Raw genomic sequence first — 26,173 nt, forward strand, 5'->3', positions numbered from 1 at the left:
CAAGGTGGACACCTTGCTAGGTGAAGTATGTCCAGGGCGTAAAGGTTCTTGGCGTAAAGGTTCTTGTATTGGTTTGTCCTTTTACAATGGTGTAGTCGATGGCATCGTAAACGATGTTGTCAACAGTTCCAATGTGAGGTGTTACATAGGTGAGTTTTTTTTGCCGTCGACGAGGTTGTTGTCATCAATGAGGTTGCCATTGACGGGGCTGTAGTGGTTGGCATTGCCGACGATGTCGTTGTCACTGCAGTCAACAATGTTTTTGACAGCGCTGTTGTCGTCCACAAGAATCTCATTGCCAGTTTAGATCTTTCCATGAGTGGCTCTGCAGAGGATTTCTTAAGATGTAATGTCAGTGCTAAAGAGGGTGTTGAGGGCACTGATCTAGTCACCTCTGAAGAGGTTTTATACTTTTTCTCTTTATGAGAATGGTCTTAAGAAGACTCATGGTGAGCCTTTTTATGGCTTTTCTGTGCAGCTCTGGTGATGCCTTGGCATGACCTCTCTCTTTTCCTTGACCTTTCCTGTGATGTAACAGAATCTTCACTGTCCTCCTCCTCCTCAGAAATGACAGCTGTTTTCCATTTAAGTTTTTGTAACCACATATATAGTGTTAGATGAAAAGATCCGACAGATTTTGCAGTCCTTTACTTAGTGGGCAGGATAAAGGCAGTAGATACACTCCTTGTGAGGGTCTTCACAGTGTGGCTTCTTCTTTCCAAAGGTCCCACAAGGTCTGAAAAGTCTTTTTTCAATTGTTCTAATATGTTAGTGCTAGGTGCTGGGAAATGAAACATTAGAAATAATCTGGATAATCCAAATCAAGGTAGTAGCTGGAGAACTGAGCAGAGCTCAGTGAGGCTCCCTTTCACAAGACGTGTGACAGAAAATCTGAGGGAAGATGCCTCTGCAGGGCATGTTCTAAAGGGTGTTATAGCCTGATTGGTTGGAGTTTGGTTCGATATAAAAGATGTTTATACGCTATTTAAGTCAATGTCTTTTGCCATTATAAGGTATGTATACTACTTCTACTGCTTTAGAAGGTACTGTGGGACTCCCACCTCAGCGATGGGGAATGCTTCAAGCATGTGAATTTATGAAAAATTCAATACATGAGAACCTGAGTTTGACAAGTCTACCCCATAGTTTAACAGTCTCACATCTATTTATTTAAAAGTGTTTTGTCATTAAAATGGTGTGCAAAATCTTTGTCAGACACAGAAGTCATCTGCCACCTGAATCCTTTAATATTTTCACTTTGTGCACCATACATTTTGATTACATCAACAAGATGCTCACATGTGACTTTCTCATTATTGTCAAATACTAACTATATAACAACACCTTGATCCACAAAATCACCTGGCTCCAGCACCTTCATTTCAACACCACCTATAACACTTCTACAATATTTGACATAATGTTATTTTCTCCCACAGGGCTTGTAAATCACTTTTGTTGCCACACAGTTTTTGTGGTTTGCTATGCAGTCAGGAATTCTGCAAAGGTAGCACAAGACCCTGAATCTGGGGCTTACCTTAATTCTTACAACTGCTTTCACTTGCATTGTTAAACTCCAGTATCTGTATAGTACTTCACCACAAGCTAAAGACACGTGTCCAGGGATGGCTAACGCTACTCATACTTGCATGCATTACACGGGCATAGGCGTACTCGCCGACGCTGACCTCAGTGACCACTTTTCATTGGGGTAACACGCTTGGTAGGTGGAGCAGTGTGCGACCAATCAGACTTAACTTTATTTCAGGCTCCCTTGAGCCGTTGGAGCCGACGGGCTCATGGTTACGCACCTGCGCGCTACGAGAGGTACTTGACCTGATAAAGATTTTAGCAGCTTACACAGCAACCCCACACACTTTCCTACTCCCTGCTGACGAGAGGCAACTACCTCGAAACACGTGTCCAGGGATGGCTAACGCTACTCATACTTGCATGCATTACACGGGCATAGGCGTACTCGCCGACGCTGACCTCAGTGACCACTTTTCATTGGGGTAACACGCTTGGTAGGTGGAGCAGTGTGCGACCAATCAGACTTAACTTTATTTCAGGCTCCCTTGAGCCGTTGGAGCCGACGGGCTCATGGTTACGCACCTGCGCGCTACGAGAGGTACTTGACCTGATAAAGATTTTAGCAGCTTACACAGCAACCCCACACACTTTCCTACTCCCTGCTGACGAGAGGCAACTACCTCGAAACACGTGTCCAGGGATGGCTAACGCTACTCATACTTGCATGCATTACACGGGCATAGGCGTACTCGCCGACGCTGACCTCAGTGACCACTTTTCATTGGGGTAACACGCTTGGTAGGTGGAGCAGTGTGCGACCAATCAGACTTAACTTTATTTCAGGCTCCCTTGAGCCGTTGGAGCCGACGGGCTCATGGTTACGCACCTGCGCGCCACGAGAGGTACTTGACCTGATAAAGATTTTAGCAGCTTACACAGCAACCCCACACACTTTCCTACTCCCTGCTGACGAGAGGCAACTACCTCGAAACACGTGTCCAGGGATGGCTAACGCTACTCATACTTGCATGCATTACACGGGCATAGGCGTACTCGCCGACGCTGACCTCAGTGACCACTTTTCATTGGGGTAACACGCTTGGTAGGTGGAGCAGTGTGCGACCAATCAGACTTAACTTTATTTCAGGCTCCCTTGAGCCGTTGGAGCCGACGGGCTCATGGTTACGCACCTGCGCGCTACGAGAGGTACTTGACCTGATAAAGATTTTAGCAGCTTACACAGCAACCCCACACACTTTCCTACTCCCTGCTGACGAGAGGCAACTACCTCGAAACACGTGTCCAGGGATGGCTAACGCTACTCATACTTGCATGCATTACACGGGCATAGGCGTACTCGCCGACGCTGACCTCAGTGACCACTTTTCATTGGGGTAACACGCTTGGTAGGTGGAGCAGTGTGCGACCAATCAGACTTAACTTTATTTCAGGCTCCCTTGAGCCGTTGGAGCCGACGGGCTCATGGTTACGCACCTGCGCGCTACGAGAGGTACTTGACCTGATAAAGATTTTAGCAGCTTACACAGCAACCCCACACACTTTCCTACTCCCTGCTGACGAGAGGCAACTACCTCGAAACACGTATCCAGGGATGGCTAACGCTACTCATACTTGCATGCATTACACGGGCATAGGCGTACTCGCCGACGCTGACCTCAGTGACCACTTTTCATTGGGGTAACACGCTTGGTAGGTGGAGCAGTGTGCGACCAATCAGACTTAACTTTATTTCAGGCTCCCTTGAGCCGTTGGAGCCGACGGGCTCATGGTTACGCACCTGCGCGCTACGAGAGGTACTTGACCTGATAAAGATTTTAGCAGCTTACACAGCAACCCCACACACTTTCCTACTCCCTGCTGACGAGAGGCAACTACCTCGAAACACGTGTCCAGGGATGGCTAACGCTACTCATACTTGCATGCATTACACGGGCATAGGCGTACTCGCCGACGCTGACCTCAGTGACCACTTTTCATTGGGGTAACACGCTTGGTAGGTGGAGCAGTGTGCGACCAATCAGACTTAACTTTATTTCAGGCTCCCTTGAGCCGTTGGAGCCGACGGGCTCATGGTTACGCACCTGCGCGCTACGAGAGGTACTTGACCTGATAAAGATTTTAGCAGCTTACACAGCAACCCCACACACTTTCCTACTCCCTGCTGACGAGAGGCAACTACCTCGAAACACGTGTCCAGGGATGGCTAACACTACTCATACTTGCATGCATTACACGGGCATAGGCGTACTCGCCGACGCTGACCTCAGTGACCACTTTTCATTGGGGTAACACGCTTGGTAGGTGGAGCAGTGTGCGACCAATCAGACTTAACTTTATTTCAGGCTCCCTTGAGCCGTTGGAGCCGACGGGCTCATGGTTACGCACCTGCGCGCTACGAGAGGTACTTGACCTGATAAAGATTTTAGCAGCTTACACAGCAACCCCACACACTTTCCTACTCCCTGCTGACGAGAGGCAACTACCTCGAAACACGTGTCCAGGGATGGCTAACGCTACTCATACTTGCATGCATTACACGGGCATAGGCGTACTCGCCGACGCTGACCTCAGTGACCACTTTTCATTGGGGTAACACGCTTGGTAGGTGGAGCAGTGTGCGACCAATCAGACTTAACAAGCTAAAGAATGCTCACACTGTTTGTCCTTCACAGTTATTCCATTCCCAGGTGTGTAATCCTTGAGCCGAAGTTCCACTCTCTACGTTCAAACTTACACTTGACCATGAAGTGGTCCCCTTCACGTTCTTGTAAAGCAACACTTAATTTAGGAATATATGCAAGTTTCCTCAATGCAGTTATCCTAAGCTCCACACTGCAAACCCTCTGACAATATATGCCAAAGTAGTATCTTTCCAAAACTGTGGACATGATAGGACGGTGTTTGACCAGCTTCTTCACAGATGTGTCTTACTGATAAAGTACTATACCTTCATCCTTGCCACGGAGATCAGGTGTAGTGACATAAACCGCTTGCCCTTCAGGACCTCAACAATGCATTAAGAGTGAAGTTTTCTTTTTTGGAGTCATATTTGGATCACACCATGGCATCAAATGTAAAACAGATTTCCAATGCTCCCTATTCAATAATGGGTTCCATGGAAGATGAGTAGACAAATAGTGACAACACAATATTTTACATAGTGAAACAACATGAGATCCAAAAATACCTACTAAAAAATAATAAATGAGTGAAAAGAAACAAGAAAGAAAAAAATATAATAATTAATTCTACATCAATGTCTGGACCTGACAAACGAGTTACTTACCTTCGGTAACGATGTATCTGGTAGAGACATAGTCTAGCCACAGATTCCTTAACTGAGAATATCCCTAGGCATCAGACTGGATCAGGAAAACGTTCTGCAGCAGCATCTCTGCGCGCCGGGGGCCGCGCCGTATGGCTCCACCCTGACGTCGTCCACGGACGTGATGTCAGCGGAGCCATATATGCCCCTCCAGGCGCGCTGACATCAGTTTTCGTCAGAGAAACTTTTCCGCGCCGCAGCGCGGAGCCACCACCTAAAAACTGTTAGAATATGGGAACAGTGTGGGAAAATGATGAAAGACATGGAAGTATGAAAAACAGCACCATAAAGGAAAGTGCCAGGCACTGTATTTTGGAAACTAGTAGAGGGAAAGAGCAGTGCACCGCTCTGATAAGCAACCCTACAAAAGTGAAGGCCAACCACCCTGGGAGGTAAATAAAGATGTAAACAACATCATGACAGACTACAGAAAGTCTGCAACCTTAATACGTAACCATGAAGGACAACTAGTCCGGAACATAGGAGCTAGGACAATTGACCACAAGACGTCACCAGAAAGAGACGTTGCATCCCTAATAATAGATCCAAAAAATGTGACAGAGCCAATAGACCTCAAACCACTGGAGCACAGGGGTGGTAGGAGACTCCAAGGCGATAAGAAAGGGAGAGCGGGGGGTGGGAAAAAACACAAATAGAACACACACTGCACAACCTAGGACGAAGGGTTGGAAGGGATACATGACACATGAGCATACCATCCAATTACGAAAATAGGGGGGTAGAGCAATGAAAGCAGAATGAAGCATCCTGCGTGGAAGTGAAGTGAAAGCGTCACCCTGCAGAAGGATTAAGCCACCCAGAGGGAGGCGAGCATAGAAAGCCCAAATCGAAAAGGTCCTCGCAGAACGGGGAGGACGGGCGGGCGTTCAGGAATCTGCAGCTAGACTATGTCTTTACCAGATACATTGTTACCGAAGGTAAGTAACTTGTTCATCTGATAGAGACGTCTAGCCACAGATTCCTTAACTGAGAATAGATACCACAGCCATACCCATTGAGGAGGCTGGTCTGCGACTGAACCCCACCAAGTTCTAGAAAGAACTTGGCCGTCAACAATGTGACTAAAACAGTGCCGTCAATCATGTTGCGAAGCACAGTGGGGACAGTGATGTCAGCGTAGCTAACTCCTAGACCATGAAGCTCAGAAGAGAGCGGAGAACAATGGAAGACAGAGGTACCACAAGCTGACAAGTACAGCACGAAAACCCCATTTGTGTATAACAGGTTGAGAGAGGGAAAGCCCGTAGCTAGAATGCGCGTGCTGAAGCAAAAGTTCACAACTTCGAAAAAGGGAAGATGAACGAAGCCTAGGGCCCGAGTGAACCGCAGGATCCGAGGTGGCGACAGAAACCAAAAAATCGATTACCGGTCAACCAAGCAAAACAGTGGAAAAAGATACAAGGGGCAACGGAGGCAAAAGGCTGACCCCTGCCCAGCAAGTGCCGGCACGGAACAAGAAAACGCATACTAGATATGATGGAGTTAAAAGCACCCTGAGGACACCGCCAGAAGTGGAACTGGACCTAGGGTTTGAGAGAGTCACCAGATGTAAGATGTCTCCTGTAAGTAAAACGCAGAGAGATGGCAACCGGTATTACAGAAAGCACATACCGGCCCAGTATGCAGAATAGTGGAAGAAGCACTGTTCAAGCTGCATCAGCCAGACATATGTGACAACATCAGCAGGTGACCAATCCGGGGCCAGAAGGCCGGTAGTAAACAGAGAAGACACGCCAAGACATAGGTGGTCTGTCACAACCGGCGAAAGGGCCAATGGCCCATAGCCTATCATCAAAGTAGGAGCGACACTGGAAGACATTGAAGTATACCAGAAGGCACCTAAGCATATCGTGTAGATGTTGGAACCGCACGAAGAAAGGAAAGACCTCCTGCAGGGCAGCGTGAGCAGCTCAGATGCGCACATCAAGTGGGCAACTGCCCAAGAGGGGACCAGGCTGCCGTGCACCATATAGAGGTGGTGGTACAAGCAGACCGGGTCAGTGACCACGTACACCGCATGAAGGAAAAAGCAACATATTCCCCTTGCCCGTGAAGGACCACGGTCCCCTGCAAGCTTGAGGCACGCCCGTGGTAACAGTCAGGATCAATGTAAGTGCCCCAGACCACAAGAAGCAAGTATTCCAAAGAAATACGCCCAATAAAAATCACAGTATGATCCAAGCAGATGTGTGGAAACACCTATGCGGGGTAGCAGGGAATGTGGAAAAAACCACCATAAGAGTAGTGGGGAGAAAAGAGGCCACATACAGCAGAGACATAAATGCAAAGCTAGTACCTTTGAGGACGAGCCCAATAGGGGCTGCATGCCCAAGGTTGTACTAATAGTACTAAACATTGCCACACAGTGGCGGAGACGGTGTGAGCCGTAAAAGCAAGGAGAGAAGCACTACAGACAAACGAGACCAAAGGCCCCCGAAGTGCGACAGGGCGATGCTAATAAGGGGATCACAGAAAAAACAGCAGGGAGGGACTTCCCGAAGGATATCCGTGAGGAATACTCCATAGGAGCATACTAAGGCAAGGCAGTCGCCCAGCACCAGCATATACCCCACATAATGTAAGGGTCAACCCCTGATAAGGGGATCCTCTTGGGCAAAATACGCAGTCAGAGGACGGAACCGAAGATTAAACCAGCCATATGGCTGAAATCTAACAAATTAAAGAAGGCTGAACAGCCACGGACAGCAAATTATATACGTTTGTGATAGAAGTGCAGGAAAATAAGACACAGAACTGAACAAAAGTTATGGCAACTTGGACAAGAGCAGAGAGACTGCCGAATCCGTGTGGGAATCAAAAAGCTCCACACCATTAAACGGTAGATGTCTGAGGGCATCCCGAACATTATCTGGGAAACGACTGATGCGCAGCCATGAATGGCGGTGCAAAGGCACAGATCGAGCTAGAGCTCGTCCCACAGTAAGTGGCATCAAGGGAAGAACGGAGAGAAGATTGCGCCATTCCCCTGCCATCAAACAGAAGCTGAAGCAATTGTGACCGCGGCTCCTCTGGAATAGAAGGGAGAAGGGTCTCGACCAAATCCCGGAACCGGAGTGGATGCACACAGCCGGCGCTGAGGAAGAATCCTCTGGCGAGGACCCGACATGAGTGCTCTCCACCTGTTTGGGAGCCGAAGGCACTCCAGGGACAGGTGGGGACCCAAAGTACGACTGGAGAGCAATAGAGTCAATCTCCATTTGGGCACGCATCGCTCCAACCCTCGGAAAAGGAGAGTATGGAGAAAGCGACTGCCGGGTGCCCTTACCTGGCATAGAGCGAGAGGAGCGGGCACCAGCAGTACGCAAATGGGAGGAGGACCTCCATGCTTGCCGCTTGTGCTTGCGCTTACCTGCCATCGAACGACATTCACGGAAACAACCTCCGGACTGAGCCCGACCTGGAGGGGGAGAGTGGTGACGCAAAGCTGCTGGACCGGACAGCCGTGCGGCAAGCAGTTTAATGCGGCACTCTCGGAGGGATTTGGGCTCCATCCTCTGACAGGCATCGCACTCTTTAGAGTCTTGGTGCACGCCGAGGCACCACATGCAGATGAGATGCAGGTCAGTACCAGACATCTGACACGCACAGGCTTCAGAAGCCTAAAAACCCGAAGGCATTGCGCACTGTTCCAGCGACACCGAAAGTGTCGAAAAGGCCTAAAAACTAGGCCATGGAACTGCTGTTTACCAGGACCCGCGTTGGGATGTGGTAAAGGAGAAAACTGATGTCAGCACACTGGGAGGGGCATATATGGCTCCGCTAACATCATGTCTGTGGACGACGTCAGGGCATAGCCGTACGGCGCCGCTCCCGGCACGCAGAGGTGCTGCTGCGGAAAATTTTCCGGATCCAGTCTGACACCTGGGGATATTCTCAGTTAAGGAATCTGCGGCTAGATGTCTCTATCAGATATTGAACAATCAATTTGCAATCTTCCTGTTCAGTTTAGATTAAAGTAAGGAAAAGGGTATTCCTGCAGATAATAGATTTTCATTATGTGAAGGAAATATACTGAAAAAGAAATTAATGTATGAAAAAAATCTCAAACCTTCACACTCAATACTCTTTAAAAGGCAATAAGATGATCAAGATAAAAACAATCCTTTTAGTTTCCCAATGAAGCCAATTGCTATGGATTTTCATCTGTATGTAAAAAAATGTGCTGATATAATACATCATAAACATCCATCGGAAACTTGTGCTTCAATGGATAATCACTATACAAAGGCTTTGGGTGGTGCTGTCTTGGTGACTTGAACAAGTAGATGAGGCATGTAGTCCATGACTTCAATATTTGCGGACGCAAGGCATCACATGATGGTGCGCACCATTGCACAGTGTGACGACATCGCAGAGCTGGCATGCATGGGGTTTCCATAAGACTAGAGCCCGAAGAGACACACACCAGTAGCAGTGTACTGATGGTTTGTGAGCAGTGTCACTGAACTGACCTTGCACTTTGTTATATCTTAAAAAAATGCATATAATGAGTGACCCACCACAGTTCAGTGCCTTACAATCTATCCAATGAGTGAGACTACAGTACAGCACAAAGTAATCTGTGTGTCCTGAGAAACAAAACACAAAGTATTGGCAGCAGTAGTGAAGTTGAAGCCTCAAAACTTATGCAGTGTGTTTCTTACACTCATCGCCAGATACAGAAAACTTCTTACACGACAGGTCCACACTGTAAATGGAGGATTATGAGCCAAAGAGATATTTATTCTTTAAGGGCCTGAACTCACCAGGGTGACAACTTCTGTGTCAATTGTTACAAATAGAAGCCTTTATAACCAAACAGCTCTAAAAGATAAGGAGTTAGACTACCAGGGGTATACAAGGTGAAGCACTACTAGACCACTAACCCAGATAGTACAGTTTTCCTCACCTACATTATACAAGTAGATGAATTAGACATCACAAGCAATTAAATCAGCTTAGGGACGCTGATGACTTACCACATTGCAGCTCTGACCTCCAATCAGGAATTACCAAGCTGTGAAGATTACAGATTGCCTCATATGACTGGACAGCCGTGCACAGCATCCCCTTGTTGGTACCGTAGTAGCAGAGATCATACACACATGATTCATAGAATGGATCCGCATTCTCATACCAGTAGCACTCATCAAAGGGGCCCGATAAGCGGGTGATGATCCCACACTGGCCTTGAATGGCTCCCAAATTAGTGCAGGTTTGGTTAGTGCTGATCAAACCAGTATCAGCCAAACAACTGAAAGCGAAGAATAAAATTGATTGAAAATTTATGAAGATATTTGTTATGGCATCTGCTACAACATATAATAATATTGACTAAGTGACAATCATCTGGAAGAATTTTGCTGTCTCTATCATTGGCATGCATTTAATGTCATTAATATGCTTCCAATTTTGTATATATGTAAACCTTCACACGGTTGTCAGTCTGTAGTAGGCTACTTAGACTGTTTTTGCTGAAGAAACATTGAAGCTTCATAAACAAAAATATAAAATGGTTATTTCAAAGAAATCTAATCAGTGAATCATTTTGAGTGTCAGAGAAATTGCGTAATATGAGATTTGGTGGTAAAAATATTTAAGTAAAGATTTATGGTATTTAACTGTGCATAGTGTAACATAATCATGGAGGTTGCTTATTGGACAGATTGTATTTTAAATACAATTAATGGCTTGCAAACAAAATATGTCGTAAGGGAACAAATCAGCATTCACAAGCTTGGGGCTTCTAGAGGTAAAGGAATTAAGATGTACTACAGGTACAGGTACAGGCATACAAATATTTTAAATGTTAGGCTAGGTTTTGTGAATCCAGCCTGTTTAGTAATGTTCATGCAAACATGAGATATCGTAGGTCATGTATTATTTATCTACCATCATTGGCTATGTTACTCTATTTACCCAGGGGCACTGATATCTGCTCTCCAGGAATTCCCAAACTCTGTATCATTCCTTGCCATGGTTCCATCAGGCTTCAACTTGTCATCTCTGCCATTTCCGTTGTAGTTGCCGCACATCCCCCGTAGTTGGTTTTGGTACTGTGGCCCGACTTGCACCATTAATGTGTTGACTCCGTTGTATTGGATACGGACTCCATAGGGGGTTGTCACAGAGATTGTGCTCATACTTGCTGTCACATTGTAGAGGGATCCTAGACTGACCGGAAGTGTGGTTTTGACACCATTAACCTAAAAAACATATCGGGAAGTCATTCATTGTGCCTCTTTTTCAGAGTACACCCATGCATCCAACAAATGCACACACACATGTATACACATTCACTCACACACCCTAATAAATAAAACCTCTGAGCATTGCAAACCTAGCTTCTGAGTGCTTTACAGCCTCTTCAATAAAGGGGAAATATGAACTCAAAGCAAGGAATTCAGGGTCAGATACATAACCGTTTTCAGCAGTTTCAAATGGAGAATGAAGCCGCTTGCGACCGCTAAAACAGCATGCAGCATGTACCAACCCTATTTTGCGAATCATTAACCTATATGGACTAGCAAAACAGGATTTGCGAGTTTTGCTAGTCAGTATTAGGAAGGGGCATGCCAAGGACATTCCTTCCTAATAGTAAGTTGCAGGGGCATGCATGAATGTTTTGGGACCGGAATGTAGTCGCAAAACATTCATATTTTACTGACTCAGTAAAGGAGGTAGTAACCCATTCGCAAACGCAAACCCCAATGGGCCCTTCATCTTTGTGAATGTGGGTGCCTACAAAAGGTAGCTTTTCATTTTTATATTTGAAATGCATCCCATTTTCCTTTAAGGAAAATGGGCTGCATTACAAAAAAAATTGCTTTATTTAAAAAGAAATGGCGGTCTGCTGACCCCAGCAGGTCACCATCCCTGTGAGTACAGGCCAGTCCCAACGGGTCCCAAAGAGCGACCTGTCTCATGAATATTGATGAGGCAGGTCCCTTGTGAACCATTTGGGACTCTCAAACTGTTAAACACACTGCAGTACGTGTTATTTTGTGATTTTCTAATAGCGAATTGCATAATTTTGTTATTAGGAAATCGTAAACCCGCGACTTCGTATATCTGCCCCATAATGGCTTCATGGCAAATACATTTAACACTAAGAAAAACCTATTCGTAATAAATATTGAGATGCATTTAAATTATGTAGGTGTTGGAAGCTGGCTCTCTGTATAGTGGACTAAAGCTATGTATACTGGGTAGCGAGTCTAGTATCTAGTATGTAGAGATCCCATATTGATTTAGAGAGGTAAAAGTAGGTAATACTAACACTCTATTTGCTGGTTGTGTGGGCGAGCAGTTAGGCTTCTCAGAGGATAGTGCTAAACATTTGTTGTTCTCACAGAGGCAATAAATGAGACACACACTCAAGAAAAAAAAAATGATTTTTATGTACTTTTTGAGACCAAGAACTTTGATTTACAGTAAGTAATTTTAAAGTTATGAATTTTTAAAGTTCGCAAAATAAATCTCATTTGTGCATAATAATGCACTGTTGAAGTCAATGCGAAAAAAGACAAAAGTGCACATAAAATCGTACACTCAACTTTCAAGTTTCACCTCTTGGATCTCAGTAGTTAGCAAGGCCAGGTCAAATGTTTCACCAGCGGATTCTCTGGAGTGGCCCTGACTCGGACAGGAGCAGGGTGCTGAGGTCTTTGGTAGGTGGTGCGCTACAGAGAAGGGGCCCTGGAAAACACACTGCATAGGGGGACTTAAAGGTAAGTCCAGGGAGTCACACTCCAGGCAGCATGCTGCAAGGATCTCAGGACCGCACAGCACAGCTGGTTTGTAGGTACTCTGGCCGGTGGGCAGGGAGCAGAGTAGATAGGTCAGCTGGGCATTGTGCATCAAGATGTTCTCACGGTCAGGAGCAAGAGCACTCAAGGAATGGGTCTCATGGGGTCTTGAAGTCCTTCGTTGGGTGTTTGCTTTCTTGGCATTTGGTAGTCCAGAGTGGACTCTTCGTCTCGGTGTATGCTGCAGGGGATCTGGTACCCTGGGTACTGGTGAGGCACGGCTCTGGTAGGTCCTGGTGTCCTCCAACTTGGAGAGGAGACAGATCCTACCCTTCAGAGCTGGTGTACGACCTTTGGTTTGTGTACTGCATCGCAGTCTCCAGTGAGCAGCAAGTCGGTAAACCGCAGTCTGCAATTTGGTGCCTGCTGGTGCAGAGGAGTAGAGGAAGGTTGTTTGGCAATTTGTCAAAGGCTCAAGGAGCTCTTGGATTCTTGGAAGCCTCACAGTTGCGGGACAAGACAGCACAATCACGAATGTCGAGACCTTGAGCCAGCAGAAAGGGTTTGGCACCGGTTTTTCTGCAGCAGGGCTTCAGTTCCCAAGTCAGCAGCTCTTCTGCATCCGTATCTTCTTTGTGTCCATCAAATCTAAGTTTAAGGGTCCAGCGATGCCACCTTTATACTAAATTTAGGGATGTTAAAGAGAGTGACAGATAGTAGCCAATGGGCTAATTACATTTAGGGTGCCTACACACTTTAAGCGACCACTTTCTGTGGGAAGGGGAACTACCCTGGCACTGATAGGTTATTTTTCTACCATCTCAAGATGGAGAATTGTTAACAGTTGTGTCTATATTGCTTGCCCCGCCTTAGGGGTGGTGCTGGCTGAATGTGGGCACACCTTCTCATCTAACTAATTTTCCCAACTTTCCTCTTGCTAAACATGGAGCAGGAGAGGGGGATTAGCATCCTCCACTATCTGGGGCTGCCTGGGCTGCCTTTCAAAGGCAGTGTCACCTTTGAAGCTTCCTGCCTGGAGGAGGTGTGAAGCACCTCTACCCAGAGTAGGCTTTGTTACTGACCTCTGAAAGTATGTGCTCTCACCCAATGAGGTCGGAAACATGTCTGGTGGGGGCAGGCTGGCTAATATTAGTCAGAGACCACACCAGTGCTTGGTAGGTTTTAAGGGGACCCACTAAAGTGTCACTGTGTGCATTTATGAGGATTTATTAAGAGGAGGTGTTTGGTACAGAACATCTTAGGGTACAGTGAAGCCATCATGGAGCTAGGAAACTCGTAATGGCAAGAATCCAGCTAATGCACTCTCTATGGCATCCCTGTGCACTTACAATATCCAAGAATGGACTTGATATTGTAGGGTCATATCTGCTTGTGCAGATATGTCCACATATGGGATATAGTGCACCCTGCCTTAGGACTATAAGGCCTGCAGTAGGGGTGATTTACGATACCTCATGCAGTGTCTGTGGGCATGGCACACAGGGCTGTGTGCCATGTCGACTCTTCGGTTTGCGCTGCACCAAGGCCTGCAATTGCAGTGTGTATGGTCTTGGTGAGGGGTTCCTCGGTTTGGCACAATTCCTCCTGCAGCTAAGGAGTACCCTCTTCAGTACCCATGCTCTAGGTACCAGGGGTACCATTTACTAGGGACTTACAGAGGTGACAGGAGTGGTTCATATTGTGGTAACAATTTTAGGAAAGAGATTTGGCACTGGTAATGTGGTCGGAAGGGACCCAGTACACTTACAGTTCGAGATCACATCAGGCATCAGTTTAAAGATGAGGGCTAACCATGTCCACAAGAGGCACTTTTCTACAGTAGGAAATTGGAGTATTAGTTGAGGGGGGTGATAACCCACTTTATATTCACACTCCTTGTCAGGATGAACCACTAGAGTCACTAAATAAACCTGTAAACACCACTCTGCATGACACAGAGCTGTCAGGATTAGCTCAGAGACGATGGGGTAGATTTTCAAACATTTTAGGCTGGGTTACTGTCACAAAAGCAACACTAACTAGCACAAAATACTTTTTTTGGAATTCATTTTCCGGTGCAAAACTAGTTTTGTGCTTGAATGTTTCTAACAGTAGAGCAAAGCAGTGTGACACACTGCTTCACGCTTCTAAGCGCCACATGGGCATTACATGGGTGGCACATGGGAGTTACCGTGCAACCACCCATGTCTTTTGACCTTAAACACTATCTACAAAGAACTGAAGACAGGGCTTTGCACCAAAAGTTAACACCACTTCAAAGAAGGCACTAACAGGAGAAATGTTCAACTTCATATGTGTGCTGCACTGTGCAGCACACATACAAAGTGGGAAAAGCTTTTAAACTTGTCTAGGCATGGTATTTTGTACACTTTCCATACAAAACCTATGCTAGACTCACGCTCACACCCTAGCGCTATGGCGCGAACGTCTGTGAGTGGTGTTCCGCAATTGAAATCAACGACTGCACTAGGGAGAGGGGAGGTTGAGCCATCTCTCTGAAGATATGGTGCTCTCCTACTCTCTCCCTGAAACGCACCGCAGCGCCGCCTCTTTGGGTGCTATGCTGCGTTGCATGTTTGTTTTTTGTTTTTTAAATCTGCCCCAATGTGTTAATTATTTATGCAGTACTGAAACAGTAATAAAGTGAAAACACAACACAAGAATAATCCCAAACCAATGTAGACTTATTTGTTCATAAGCAACACCTTCATGCTCAGAACTGGCTTTGTTAATCAGTTGCACGTTATCCAAGTAGGGTTTCACTACTGTTTCGTGGATCTATAAGCCAGGTGAAAGCTCCAAATTGCTGTTATTAGCTAATAGAAATATGTTCTGAACTCGAAGAGAGGTCAATAAAGGAGTGAAGGTTAGGTCAACTCTGGAAAATACATTGGGACATGAGATAAGTGAAATCAGACATGCGAGCAATAGTTATGATATACATAGACCTCCATTACACAAATACATGTCTCACCAGAGGAGCTTTCCCTTGTTCGAAGATCAACTTCACATTCCTCTCCGTAATGTTGAACCAAATGGTGACCCGATATACAAAGGAAACTTTGGGATTCTGGTAGCGCCTGTTCTCTGCCACCACCCGGAAGGAGAATCCTGAGGAGGCATCGGACCCCTGGCTGATCTCGTAGGCACAGGTTCCCATGAAATTTGTCACAGCCTTGTCAAATGAATGGTAGTGGGGATCTCCGGTGACTGTGCAGATTGCCCCGGGCATCTGACAACCGAGCTTTCCATCCTTCACGGCACATTCCTGTCCCTTTGCACAGCTGCTATTGACACAGGTGAAGCGGCCTGAAGAGCTGCACCGACACCTTTGGGAGCAGCCAGGAAGCCAAACTAGTTCACCAACCTGTGAAACAGAGATGGAGAGAACCGTGGAAAGATATGAAAAAGAAAGATGCAGTCACTCTGTTCCCCATGATACACAATATAAACCAGAACTGGATGTGCTGCTCACAAATAAACATGCACAATATATATATATATATGTTCCAAATTCCTATCTAGTACTGTTTTTGCTTCCTGGTCTGAGAAAATTGACCAGGGAGCAGCAGTGTACCTTCATAACTTACCTTTGTTGACAATGTTGGATAAGCAGTAGACAGGGACAGTGGTACCAGGAGCTGCAGGGCTCTCGTGGATGTGCATGAGTATGACATCCCCTAACATTGTCTCAAGTAGTCACTGCCTGGCTGTTCGACTATCAAACACTGCTAAACTGTAGGCATCTTGCTTCACTTTGGTAGATGCAGACATTTTTTGAGTAAGAAGGAACTATAGTCAGATGATTGTATTTAAAGGGGTGTTACACATACAATATTTTACACTCTAAATAGAGATGGTACATAGTGGAACTACTCACATTGTAGTATAATCCATTATAAGAACATCCACACTGTGATTCTGGGACACAAACATCTCCACTTCTCTTGAAACCGCTGTTGCAGACACAACCCTCAATGCAGGTAGCATCACACCTGGGCATCACCATAGAACTCGCACACAAATCTTGACAGTGCTGCCCACAAAGTTTGTATTGACTGTTCGCTGGGCACTGCATGGCTAGAAAAAAAGCATAAGAGAATTACCTCAACACAACCATGACAGTACACACTCAATAGCCTTTACAGCTGCACTTGAAAACAACTAAATGGAAGTCTCTTGATAAGACATCCTGCTGATCTTTATCCAGACCTCTTCGGGTTATCTTCTAGGAAAATAAGAAATGTGTTTTAAAACCATGTGATATTATATCTGGATTATCTGTCAATTGAACATTCTGCTATTGTACTTCCTATAGTGGTGCTTTCAATATACACTTGATGTCCATTTTCTTGTAGGCCTTATGCCAATAAATCACAGCATTTCAAATAGTTCTATTTCTACAACATATTTCTTAATTAATAATACGAGTATGTGGTATTTGTATTTTTCGAAGGGGTGGCAATATCATTGCTTTATTGCACAAATATGTTTGTAGCATTGTCCTCTACATGTAATATCATTGTAATTCTAGCATTTAATCTGACTGACCATCATGAAGGTGTTTATTAGATGTGCATGTCTGATGGAATTAATTGAGAATCATGGAACTCATTCTGCCTCTGGTAAAAGGAAATATTCCCAATAGCCAGCCTCTAAAATCGCATGCACACGAGGTATGCAGACTTCATTTTCTTTAAAAAAAAATGTATAGTGTAGAATATGCTGTTTATGTTTTGTCTTGCAGAGGCACAATGCTTGTGCAGTTTCACCAAGTATTTTACGACTCATGCCCTTCTTCTCACAAAGGAGTGTTCGTAGTGTTATGTACATACGTTTTGTGTATATGTACAGTCAGTTTATGCATAGTATAATCACATCACTTTTTAAATATCTCATGCAGGAGTGCCCTGAAAGGTACTGGGTTATTGTTGCTCTTGGCCATCTCTGCAGAATCATCCCCAAACATCTGCAACGTTATCTCCAAACTTTTTTCCTTTGCCTCCTGTTTGCTGACCCATTTTTGTTGGCTTCCGGACTCTGAGCACTTTACCTCTGCTAACCAGTGCTAAAGTGCTTCTGATCTCTCCTTTAAACATGGTAGAATTTGCTTACGCCCAATTGGCACATTTAATTTACTTATAGGTCCCTACTGAAATTGTACTGCATGCATGTACCCAGGGCCTGTAAAATAAATGCTAGTAGTGGAACTGCAGCACTGATTGTGTCACCCACTTAAGTAGCATTTTAAATATGCCTCAGGCCTGCCACTGCAGCCTGTGTGTGCAATCTAAACTGCCATTTTGACCAGGCAAAATAAACCTTTTTGCCAGACCTAAACCTTCCTTTGAATATATATGTCATACCCAGGGTAGGCCCAAAACAGCCCATAGGGAAGGATGCAGTGCATTTAAAAAAGCTGAAAATGTATTGTTCATTTTTACAAGTCCTGGTGGTGAAAAACTCTTAAATTCATTTTTTAATACTGAAAGACCTATCTGTCCCTTAGGATAAAATTGGGTTGCATTATTACATTTAATAAGTGATAACTTACAAATGGGAGTAGATAGGAATAACAAATTTGATGTAAAAAGAATTGGAATTTAAAACTCTCATTAAAAGGTAAAGTCACATTTTAAGTCACACTACTGAAAATGACCCTTTTAGAAAGTTGACCTTTTCATTCCAAACCCTTTGCGACTGCAGCCTGTATCCTGGGTCACATGACTAGGTGTAGATAGTAGTTGGTCTTTGTGTATGGCTTCCAGAAAGTAAGACAAAGGGGGGCGTGGGGCCTGATTTACAAAGGTAAACTTAGACAATTGGTCTAAACTAAGAGCACTTGTCTGAATTTACGACTTCGAGAATTCACAATGGGCATTTACAGGTACTATCTTTATATCCGCACTCGGGCGGATGTGAGCCTCATGTGCAGTCATAAGGATAGTACTCGTACATGCCCTTTGTGAATTACCAAAGTCGTAAACTTAGGCGTATGGCTTAAGTTTAGACCAAACATCTGCGTTTACCTTTTTAAATCGGGTCCTATGTGTTGGCAGGATCGGCCATCTCTGACTTGATGGGGGTGGAGCTGTCACCTACCACACTTGCACATCACATAGCCTCTGCCTGAGCACACTCATAAAGGGTTTAACACTAGTATTTTGTGACCCCAGACACCCAGACAAGCTGGGGCCAGGGCAGGGAGACGGTAAAGTCCAAAAAACTCTGGTGACGGAAACCTCCATCATCATCTCCTAATTTAAAACCGGCATCAAATATAAATACTAGACCCTCAGACTCAGCTTTTCAGTTCATCTCTGGACCTGTGAAAGGCTCAGAATGACTGTTGTGTTTCTCTGCAAAAGGGACAGTTATTCTGTTGTCCTGCTGCACTGTTATCCTGCTGTCTGAGTGAAATGACTGGACCTGTATCATGAACCCAGGACCCCCTGAGTGACTCCAATAACTAGTTGTCTGGCTTCCGATCCAGAACCTCAGGTTCCAATCACCTTAAACCTAGTGCCTGGACTCAATCTGCTGTGAGCCTTGCCCCCCACGTGGAGCCACCCAGGTCCTGGACCCTTGGAAGTGGGCCTGAATGTGCTCTGTCAGCCCAGCTGTGGTCTTGTCGGCAGAACTGATGAAGCACAACGCAACTAATCGCAGCAATGCAGCTTCCTCAAAACTGCTGCTGGGCAAGGCATCCTTGGCATGGGTTCTCGCAACACTTCTAAACTAGGACTTTTGATACTTTGTTCAGTCGGTCTTCCTTAGTCCCTGTATCCAGCTCATGCTCCATCGTGGTCGGCCTGAACTTTTGAACCAGATAACCACAGTTGGTGCTTTTTGCTTCTAGGCACTATTTTCACTTCAGTCTTTAAAATTGCATATCTCCGGTTTTACTGAATGGATTTTCGTTAATTGGTTTCAAATAATTTATTCAATTTTAATATATTTTCCTAAATTGGTGTAGGATTTTTCTTGTGTTTTGTTTCTTAATTATTACTGTTTGAAGTCCTGCATAAATACTTTACACATTGCCTCTAAGTTAATCCTGGCTCCTTTGTGCGAAGCTACCAGAGGGTTAAGCACAGTTTAATGTGTGGGTTTCTTGAGTTTCACCCTGACAGAGATTCCGGTTGCTGCTTGAGTAGGGTTTCACCACCCTCAAACAGTAATCCAATTCCCTAAAGTCATGATAAATGTGAGTCTAGGAACATAATTCCCATCGTGCGATACCACTCAGGTCACGATAATAAGATGGATCTCTGGACTGTGACCAACATTCCTAGATGTTGCTGACATAGATTTATTCTTAGTTTGATTCAGACATTAGCCCAGAACACTAACAGCTTCCTCCAATAAGTTACGATGTTATTGGTATCCAATCATTACTTAGAGAACCATAGGAAATAATGTTTTGAGGTTTGATATTTGAGTCAACCAATTGCTTATTCAGCCCAAACTTTGCCTCTGGAAAGGAGAGGATTAGTGTGTGAGTGTTAAGGTCAATCGCCATACTCATTTATCTTTTGGTGCTGGATGGATGTGTGATGTTATTCCATGCCACAAACCTGCGTACCGGCTTCAATTTAGCAATAATAGGAGAATTAAATAAAAATGTATAGAAACATAGTACCTAATTCTGCTTGTCTATGGCCACTCTAATGTGCTTCTCAATGTTCGAACAGTTCACAACTGGACTATAAAATATATTGTCCTGTTTCCATAGGGAGATGTCTACTTTTCTCTAGAGCCAAGTCCCCTGCTGAACATGCATACATTTTGAGAAACTTAATTCTTGTATAATTATTTTGTGGAATATTTATTATTCTGTTTGGGAGGAAATGATCTTGCATGCACCACTTAAGAACATAAAGGTTGAGTCCTAATGAGGAGACAAGGATTTGCTTCTTCTTATCATAATCACATTTTGGCCATTTGAGATCGACAAACACATTTAGATGGGTCTCATCCAAGGGCAATATATAGCTCTGGCACCTTTTTAAGGATTGTGTGCATCCTCTCTGTGGCAACACTTTCCACTTCATGAAGAATCACTCCATTTCTGTTATTATTATGAGGGAATTTCGCTTCAAACATATTGCCGCCGGTGTTAATTTATCATATGTAAGCTATTATTTACAACTATCAAGTGATTACAAAACACTGCAGTTTCTTCATGTAGATAGATTTCTCAATAACAACTTAATAGCACATTTACTAAGATTATATTTCCCTGTTATGCCGTTTATCAAATAAAGACATCATTAAAATGTTACTTTCAGCTATGTTTTGTATTGTAAAATATAAATACACATACACAGAAAATATTAAGAAATATTCTCACCACAAAAGTCAGTACTTCTCCAGCTTGAGATGGTGGCGTTTACAGCCTGGCAGGTGGCCACGTAGGCCTGGATGGCTTGGCAAAGGACTGTGCTGTTCCCACCGGTGAGGCAGTGGTCATAGACACAGTCAGAGAAGTAATTAGCTGGGTTCACCTTCAAGTGGCAGGATGAGAAAGGACCTTTTGGGTTCTGAATGATCCAACAGGCAGATTTTGATTGACTGAGCATAACTTGGTCACACACAGGACAGGAATCAGAGCACCCATGGTCACAGCCTGTACTGCCATCTGACATCCAGCTTTCTCCAAACACAAAGGCATTTTTAACTATGGATCCATTGCGCATGGTGAAGTCATCAGAGGTCAAGCCATTGAAGTTCCCACAGAGTCCTCCAACTTGCCCCCAGTATCGAGTAGGAAGGGTAACAAAGACGCTGTAGACCATGTCATAGTTCACACGCAGACCAAAGTCTGTTTTTAGGACTGAATAGGATCCACTTTGATAGATAATAATACTTCCGCCACTGAGGCTAGCAGGCAGACTCACAACAGTTCCATTCACCTGAAGAAGGCAGAAAGGGAAGGTTCAGTCATAACATACAAACTGAAAGGATCTAGACAGTACTATAGAATACAAATCTCAGGTTCGGTGTGTGGGTTTTTGAAAAATATCTTGTCTGACACTGAAGGGTCCATACATTCCAACACAAGCCTAGTGGCAAATGTTTTGGTCCCTTTGCCTGACAAACATGATGGATCTTGTATATTGTAATCTGGTGCTCTTGCAAAGTACTCTGATGCCTTAGGTTGATGTCACACCAGACATAATTGCACTAAAAAAGAAATAAATAGAGATAGATACATGGATAGCATATTACAACAGTTCAATAGCAAACAACAAAATTCTTACCTCCGCCATCCCCCGTCTACCACTTTGGAGATGGATCAGTGTGTTATATGCTGTTACAAAAACCTCTGTAGTTACAGCTACACGAAGACCTTGCCAGTTTTCATTTTTCACGTCCACTCTGAAGTAAGGGAGGGAACTAGTTGTCACTCTGAGCTCAGACAGGACATACTTGCATGTTCCCTGGAAATCAAATCTCTGTCCATCAAAACTGGTGTAGTGAGGATCTCCGGAGGCCTGGCAGATACCGTCTGGTAAAGCATAGCAACCGTACACCCCTTTAATGCTGGTGCAGACCTCAGTGGATGCACAGGGGGAGCTTGAGCACTGGATTGTTCTTGTAGATCCATCACATTTACACAATGTCTGACAATTGCTTCCTAGTCGATAGGTCTGGCCTGCCTTGAGATATTGGCCGTTGTAGGTGCAACCACATTGATTCTGGGGCACACACTCATCAGCACTGAGGATGAAGCCACTGTTACACTGGCATCCTTCTGCACACAGAGTAGAGCAGTTGGATGAAGAATTAGGCGCGGCACAGGATGAAGGACAAGATGAACCACAGAGCTCATAGTGGCTGTTGCTAGGACAGATGAGATCTGTAAAAATATAGTAATACAGTCATTTAATAAACATTTGACGGGGCATACTGGATTGCAACTTTAACCACAGACTCATCCTTCCCTACTTCAGCTCCCAAATGAATAAATGTAATGGTCTGTGTGGGGTCTTATTCATATTGTGCTGCCAACAATACACCAAGCTGCATTTTCTGGTTTGCATACCCCACTGTCTCAAGCCTACCTTTCCTTCTCTTCTACATCTTGGGATGCTTTCATTTATAGGTTGAGCAAAAGAAATGCCATGAACAGAAATAGTAAATAAGATTTAATACTTTTCTATATTGAGTTTCAAGGAAAGTAGGTTGATCCCCTTCCTTTACCTTAGAACAAGAAAATGTAAGGCAAAATAAAAAGTGAGAGGGACTCTGCTAAATCTTTTACATTGAGTAACTGATCAACCCACAGGGTTAAAAAATCAGAGTTTGAGGGGAAGGGTTGGAAACTGGTGGGTCCTCCTTAACATGCAACAACTTTGTGCCTCTCAATATGTTCTTTGAACAAGTCAGATTCAATTAAACTACCAAATGCTTAATAAAAAGGAGCCGTTGAGAGTGCCATTCAGTCAGGGGTTTATTTGGTTATTAGACCTTTAACCTCTCTCTGAAATGCATGAGTAAACCAACCGTTTAATATCAAGTGGCAAACGTGGGCTCACTAACATCAAGCTGAAGAAAATATCGACTTCCAGGACCACATAGTGGCATTAAGACCTCTTTCGCTGTATAAGTTTCCAGAACATGGTTGTATTTGAATTAAAATATAAGCATTTGCCAAACATAGGGCCAGATTCACAAAGGTTTTTTCATGAGTACAGAGAAAACTTTCTGCTGGGTATTTAATCCTAACAATAAAAGTGGTCCAATGATGAGAGAGGAAGGAGAGCATAATGTAGAAGATGTGAAGCAGCACTCACCACATCCTGTCAGGTTCCTCCAGGATAGAACTGGGAGACCACGGTTTTGGCACTCCTGGGTGTAACTTAGAAGACTGTCACACAAACTCTGTTTATCACCATCTGTCGCACACAAATCATAGACACAATTGTCTATGTATGTGCTGGGATCCTCCAACCTATTGCAGCCCCTGAATGGCCCAGTGGGATCAGCCATTATCCCACATGACTGTAGGGATCTGTACTGAGTTTGCAGGGTCAGGCTACACTGTGGCTGGCTGTTGGTATCCAAGCAGAGGAACAAAGAATCACCCTCTTGCCAACTGTTCCCAAATGCTCCTGCACTGGTAAGCAAGGTACCGTTGGGAGCCCTGAAGTCATCACTCTTGTTGCCATCAAAGTCACCACAGAGGCCACAGAGAAGCCCTGAGTAGGCCAAGGGAACCTTGACAACCACACGTTGGCTCCAGTCATAGGTCACAGAGAGGCCAAAGTCTGTCTGCAGTTTGGCTGTGGAGCCGCTCTTGATGACCTGGATCCTTCCTGACTGCAGATTAACTGGAAGATTGACCAGCGATCCATTCAACTGAAACGAAAAACAACATGCAAATCTGAGTCTGCACTTATCTGGACATTTACATCGCAACATTCTCTGTATTTAGCACACACTGACCCAACCACACATGTTCTCATGAAAAATTGTCTTCCGAAACATATAATATGCACACACCATGCTTTAGCACGTACAATATTAATTAATTACCCTCTTTTGCTGTAATACATGTATGTGCTCAACAACAGCCATGTTCAACTGAAATAATGGATCTGTTCTATAAACAATACTAGTATTGCTTAAACAATACCTCTGTCTGATACAGCCAACCCCAACAAGAGGTTCAAGAGTTTCATGTAACACCTACACCTTTGCTTAAATTATAAGACTAGCTTGCTCTTGGGCCCACCATAAAGATCTCATTTGGAGTTACTTGTCTGGATGAGTGCCTAATACATTGTAATACACAAATTAATTTACAGCTTCAATTATATTCCAGTCTGAATATTTGTTTCCAATAACCTCTGGTAAAGATGAAAACACATGGCTGTGAACAGAGTGTATGAGTTAGCTCCTCACCTGCACTTTATTGTTCTGACCGACAACTATCGATATCAGCTCGCTAAAGACTCTGATTTCCACAGATCGTGTCCAGGCCACCTTGGTGGATGTCCGGTGCTCGTTAACGACCTGGATGCTAAAGTCTGATAGATTTCCAGCAGCTCCACAATACCTGCTGAGCGTGGTCTTACAAGTTCCTTGGTAGTCAAATAGGCGTCCATCAAATGAGCTGTAGTGGGGATCCCCTGATGCAGTACAGATCCCATAGGGTCCTGGGTAGCAGCCTCTTACACCATCCACAACTTTGCATTCCTGCAGAGAACTGCAGCCATAATCTTCACACACCATGTCCTGGGCTGCATCACTGCAGGTGCATTTCTGGCTGCAGGTGTCTGTCACAATGACCACGTCCCCCAGATTGTAGTACTGACCATTCATTCTGCAGCCACACATGTTGATAGGAACACAGTCGCCACCGCTCAAGATGTAGCTGCTGTTGCAGAAGCATCCTTCTCGGCATGGCAGGGTGCAGTACAGATTGGAAGTGGAATCAGAGCAGGTGGATGGGCAAGCCGTGCCACAGGTCTGGTACATACTGTTGGCAGGACAGGAAGCTCCTTTAAAATAAAATGGATGTTGTATGATGCAAATGTTTTACTCTAAGCCAACAAAAGCAAGTCCCATCACATGAACTTAACAACTGATTTCATTGCAACGTAGTGGCTGACAATATGGCCATTAACTAAACCAATCAGGTGCCCATATATATACACACACGCATCACTCTCAGTAGATTCTCCTTCAGCGGGTTGTGCCACATTTTCAATACAAAATGATTAGTTTTGCTCTGAAATGGTTAAAAACAACTAGCAAATATCCCATAAACAACTCAGCTCATATCCAACATGGCACAAATCGCACATAGTTACTAATATATAATGTTGACATTTTTGCAATGAAAGAACCTCCTTCTCACCCATCTGGTTATCACTTACCACAAAATCCAGAGCTTCGCCACTGCCCAACTGTGATGTTTAATGCCTGGCATCGCTCAGTGTACGCCTGCAAAGCATTGCACAGCGTGGACTGATTGCCTCCTGAGGCGCAGAGATCATAAATGCAGCCAGACACAAAGTTTTCTGGAGACAGAACTGGAATACAAGACGCAAAGGCACCTGTGGTGAGCCTCATCAAGCCGCAGGAGGTGCTAGCACTGTACAGAGTCTGAGTTTGGCTGGTGCATGTGGGCTCCGTATAGTCATCGCTACAAAGAGCATCGTTATCTGGCACCTTCCAGCTCTTGCCAAAGAGCGCCTCAGTGGACGCCTGAGTACCGCTCGGGGTCATGAAGTCATCCGAAGAATTGCTGTTCAAATTCCCACAAAGACCACACGTGGAGTTCGCGTAGTTGGGCAGAAGGGTGACTGTTGTGTGGGAAAAGCCATCGTAGGTCACAACCAGGCCAAAGTCTGTGCTGACGGCCACCGAGAAGCCGGTCTGATAAGCCTTTAGGTTTCCACCAAGAAGGGTCACTGGAAGACGAACCTTAATGCCATTTAGCTAAAAGTTAACAGAAACAATTTGTAAGAAGCTTGAGGAAAGAAGGCTGGGT

The 26,173-nt window shown here is 44.7% G+C and overlaps 1 protein-coding gene across 1 annotated transcript in view; it reads right to left on the minus strand.

The window, feature by feature from the left end:
- Positions 1 to 26,173, minus strand: part of LOC146809262 (uncharacterized) — a 270,600-nt gene that overhangs the window by 229,005 nt on the left and 15,422 nt on the right. Inside the window, exons 7-15 of the mRNA XM_085614851.1 lie at positions 25,557 to 26,121; positions 24,580 to 25,178; positions 23,469 to 24,033; positions 21,933 to 22,531; positions 21,023 to 21,584; positions 16,550 to 16,749; positions 15,644 to 16,036; positions 10,820 to 11,106; positions 9,880 to 10,154 (exon numbers count right to left, since the gene is read on the minus strand). Of these exons, the coding sequence (XP_085470977.1) occupies positions 9,880 to 10,154; positions 10,820 to 11,106; positions 15,644 to 16,036; positions 16,550 to 16,749; positions 21,023 to 21,584; positions 21,933 to 22,531; positions 23,469 to 24,033; positions 24,580 to 25,178; positions 25,557 to 26,121 (4,045 nt within the window). The remainder of the gene's footprint in view (positions 1 to 9,879; positions 10,155 to 10,819; positions 11,107 to 15,643; positions 16,037 to 16,549; positions 16,750 to 21,022; positions 21,585 to 21,932; positions 22,532 to 23,468; positions 24,034 to 24,579; positions 25,179 to 25,556; positions 26,122 to 26,173) is intronic.

This window comes from Triturus cristatus, chromosome 7, assembly GCF_964204655.1.
Source record: "Triturus cristatus chromosome 7, aTriCri1.1, whole genome shotgun sequence".
Taxonomy (NCBI): Eukaryota; Metazoa; Chordata; class Amphibia; order Caudata; family Salamandridae; genus Triturus; species Triturus cristatus.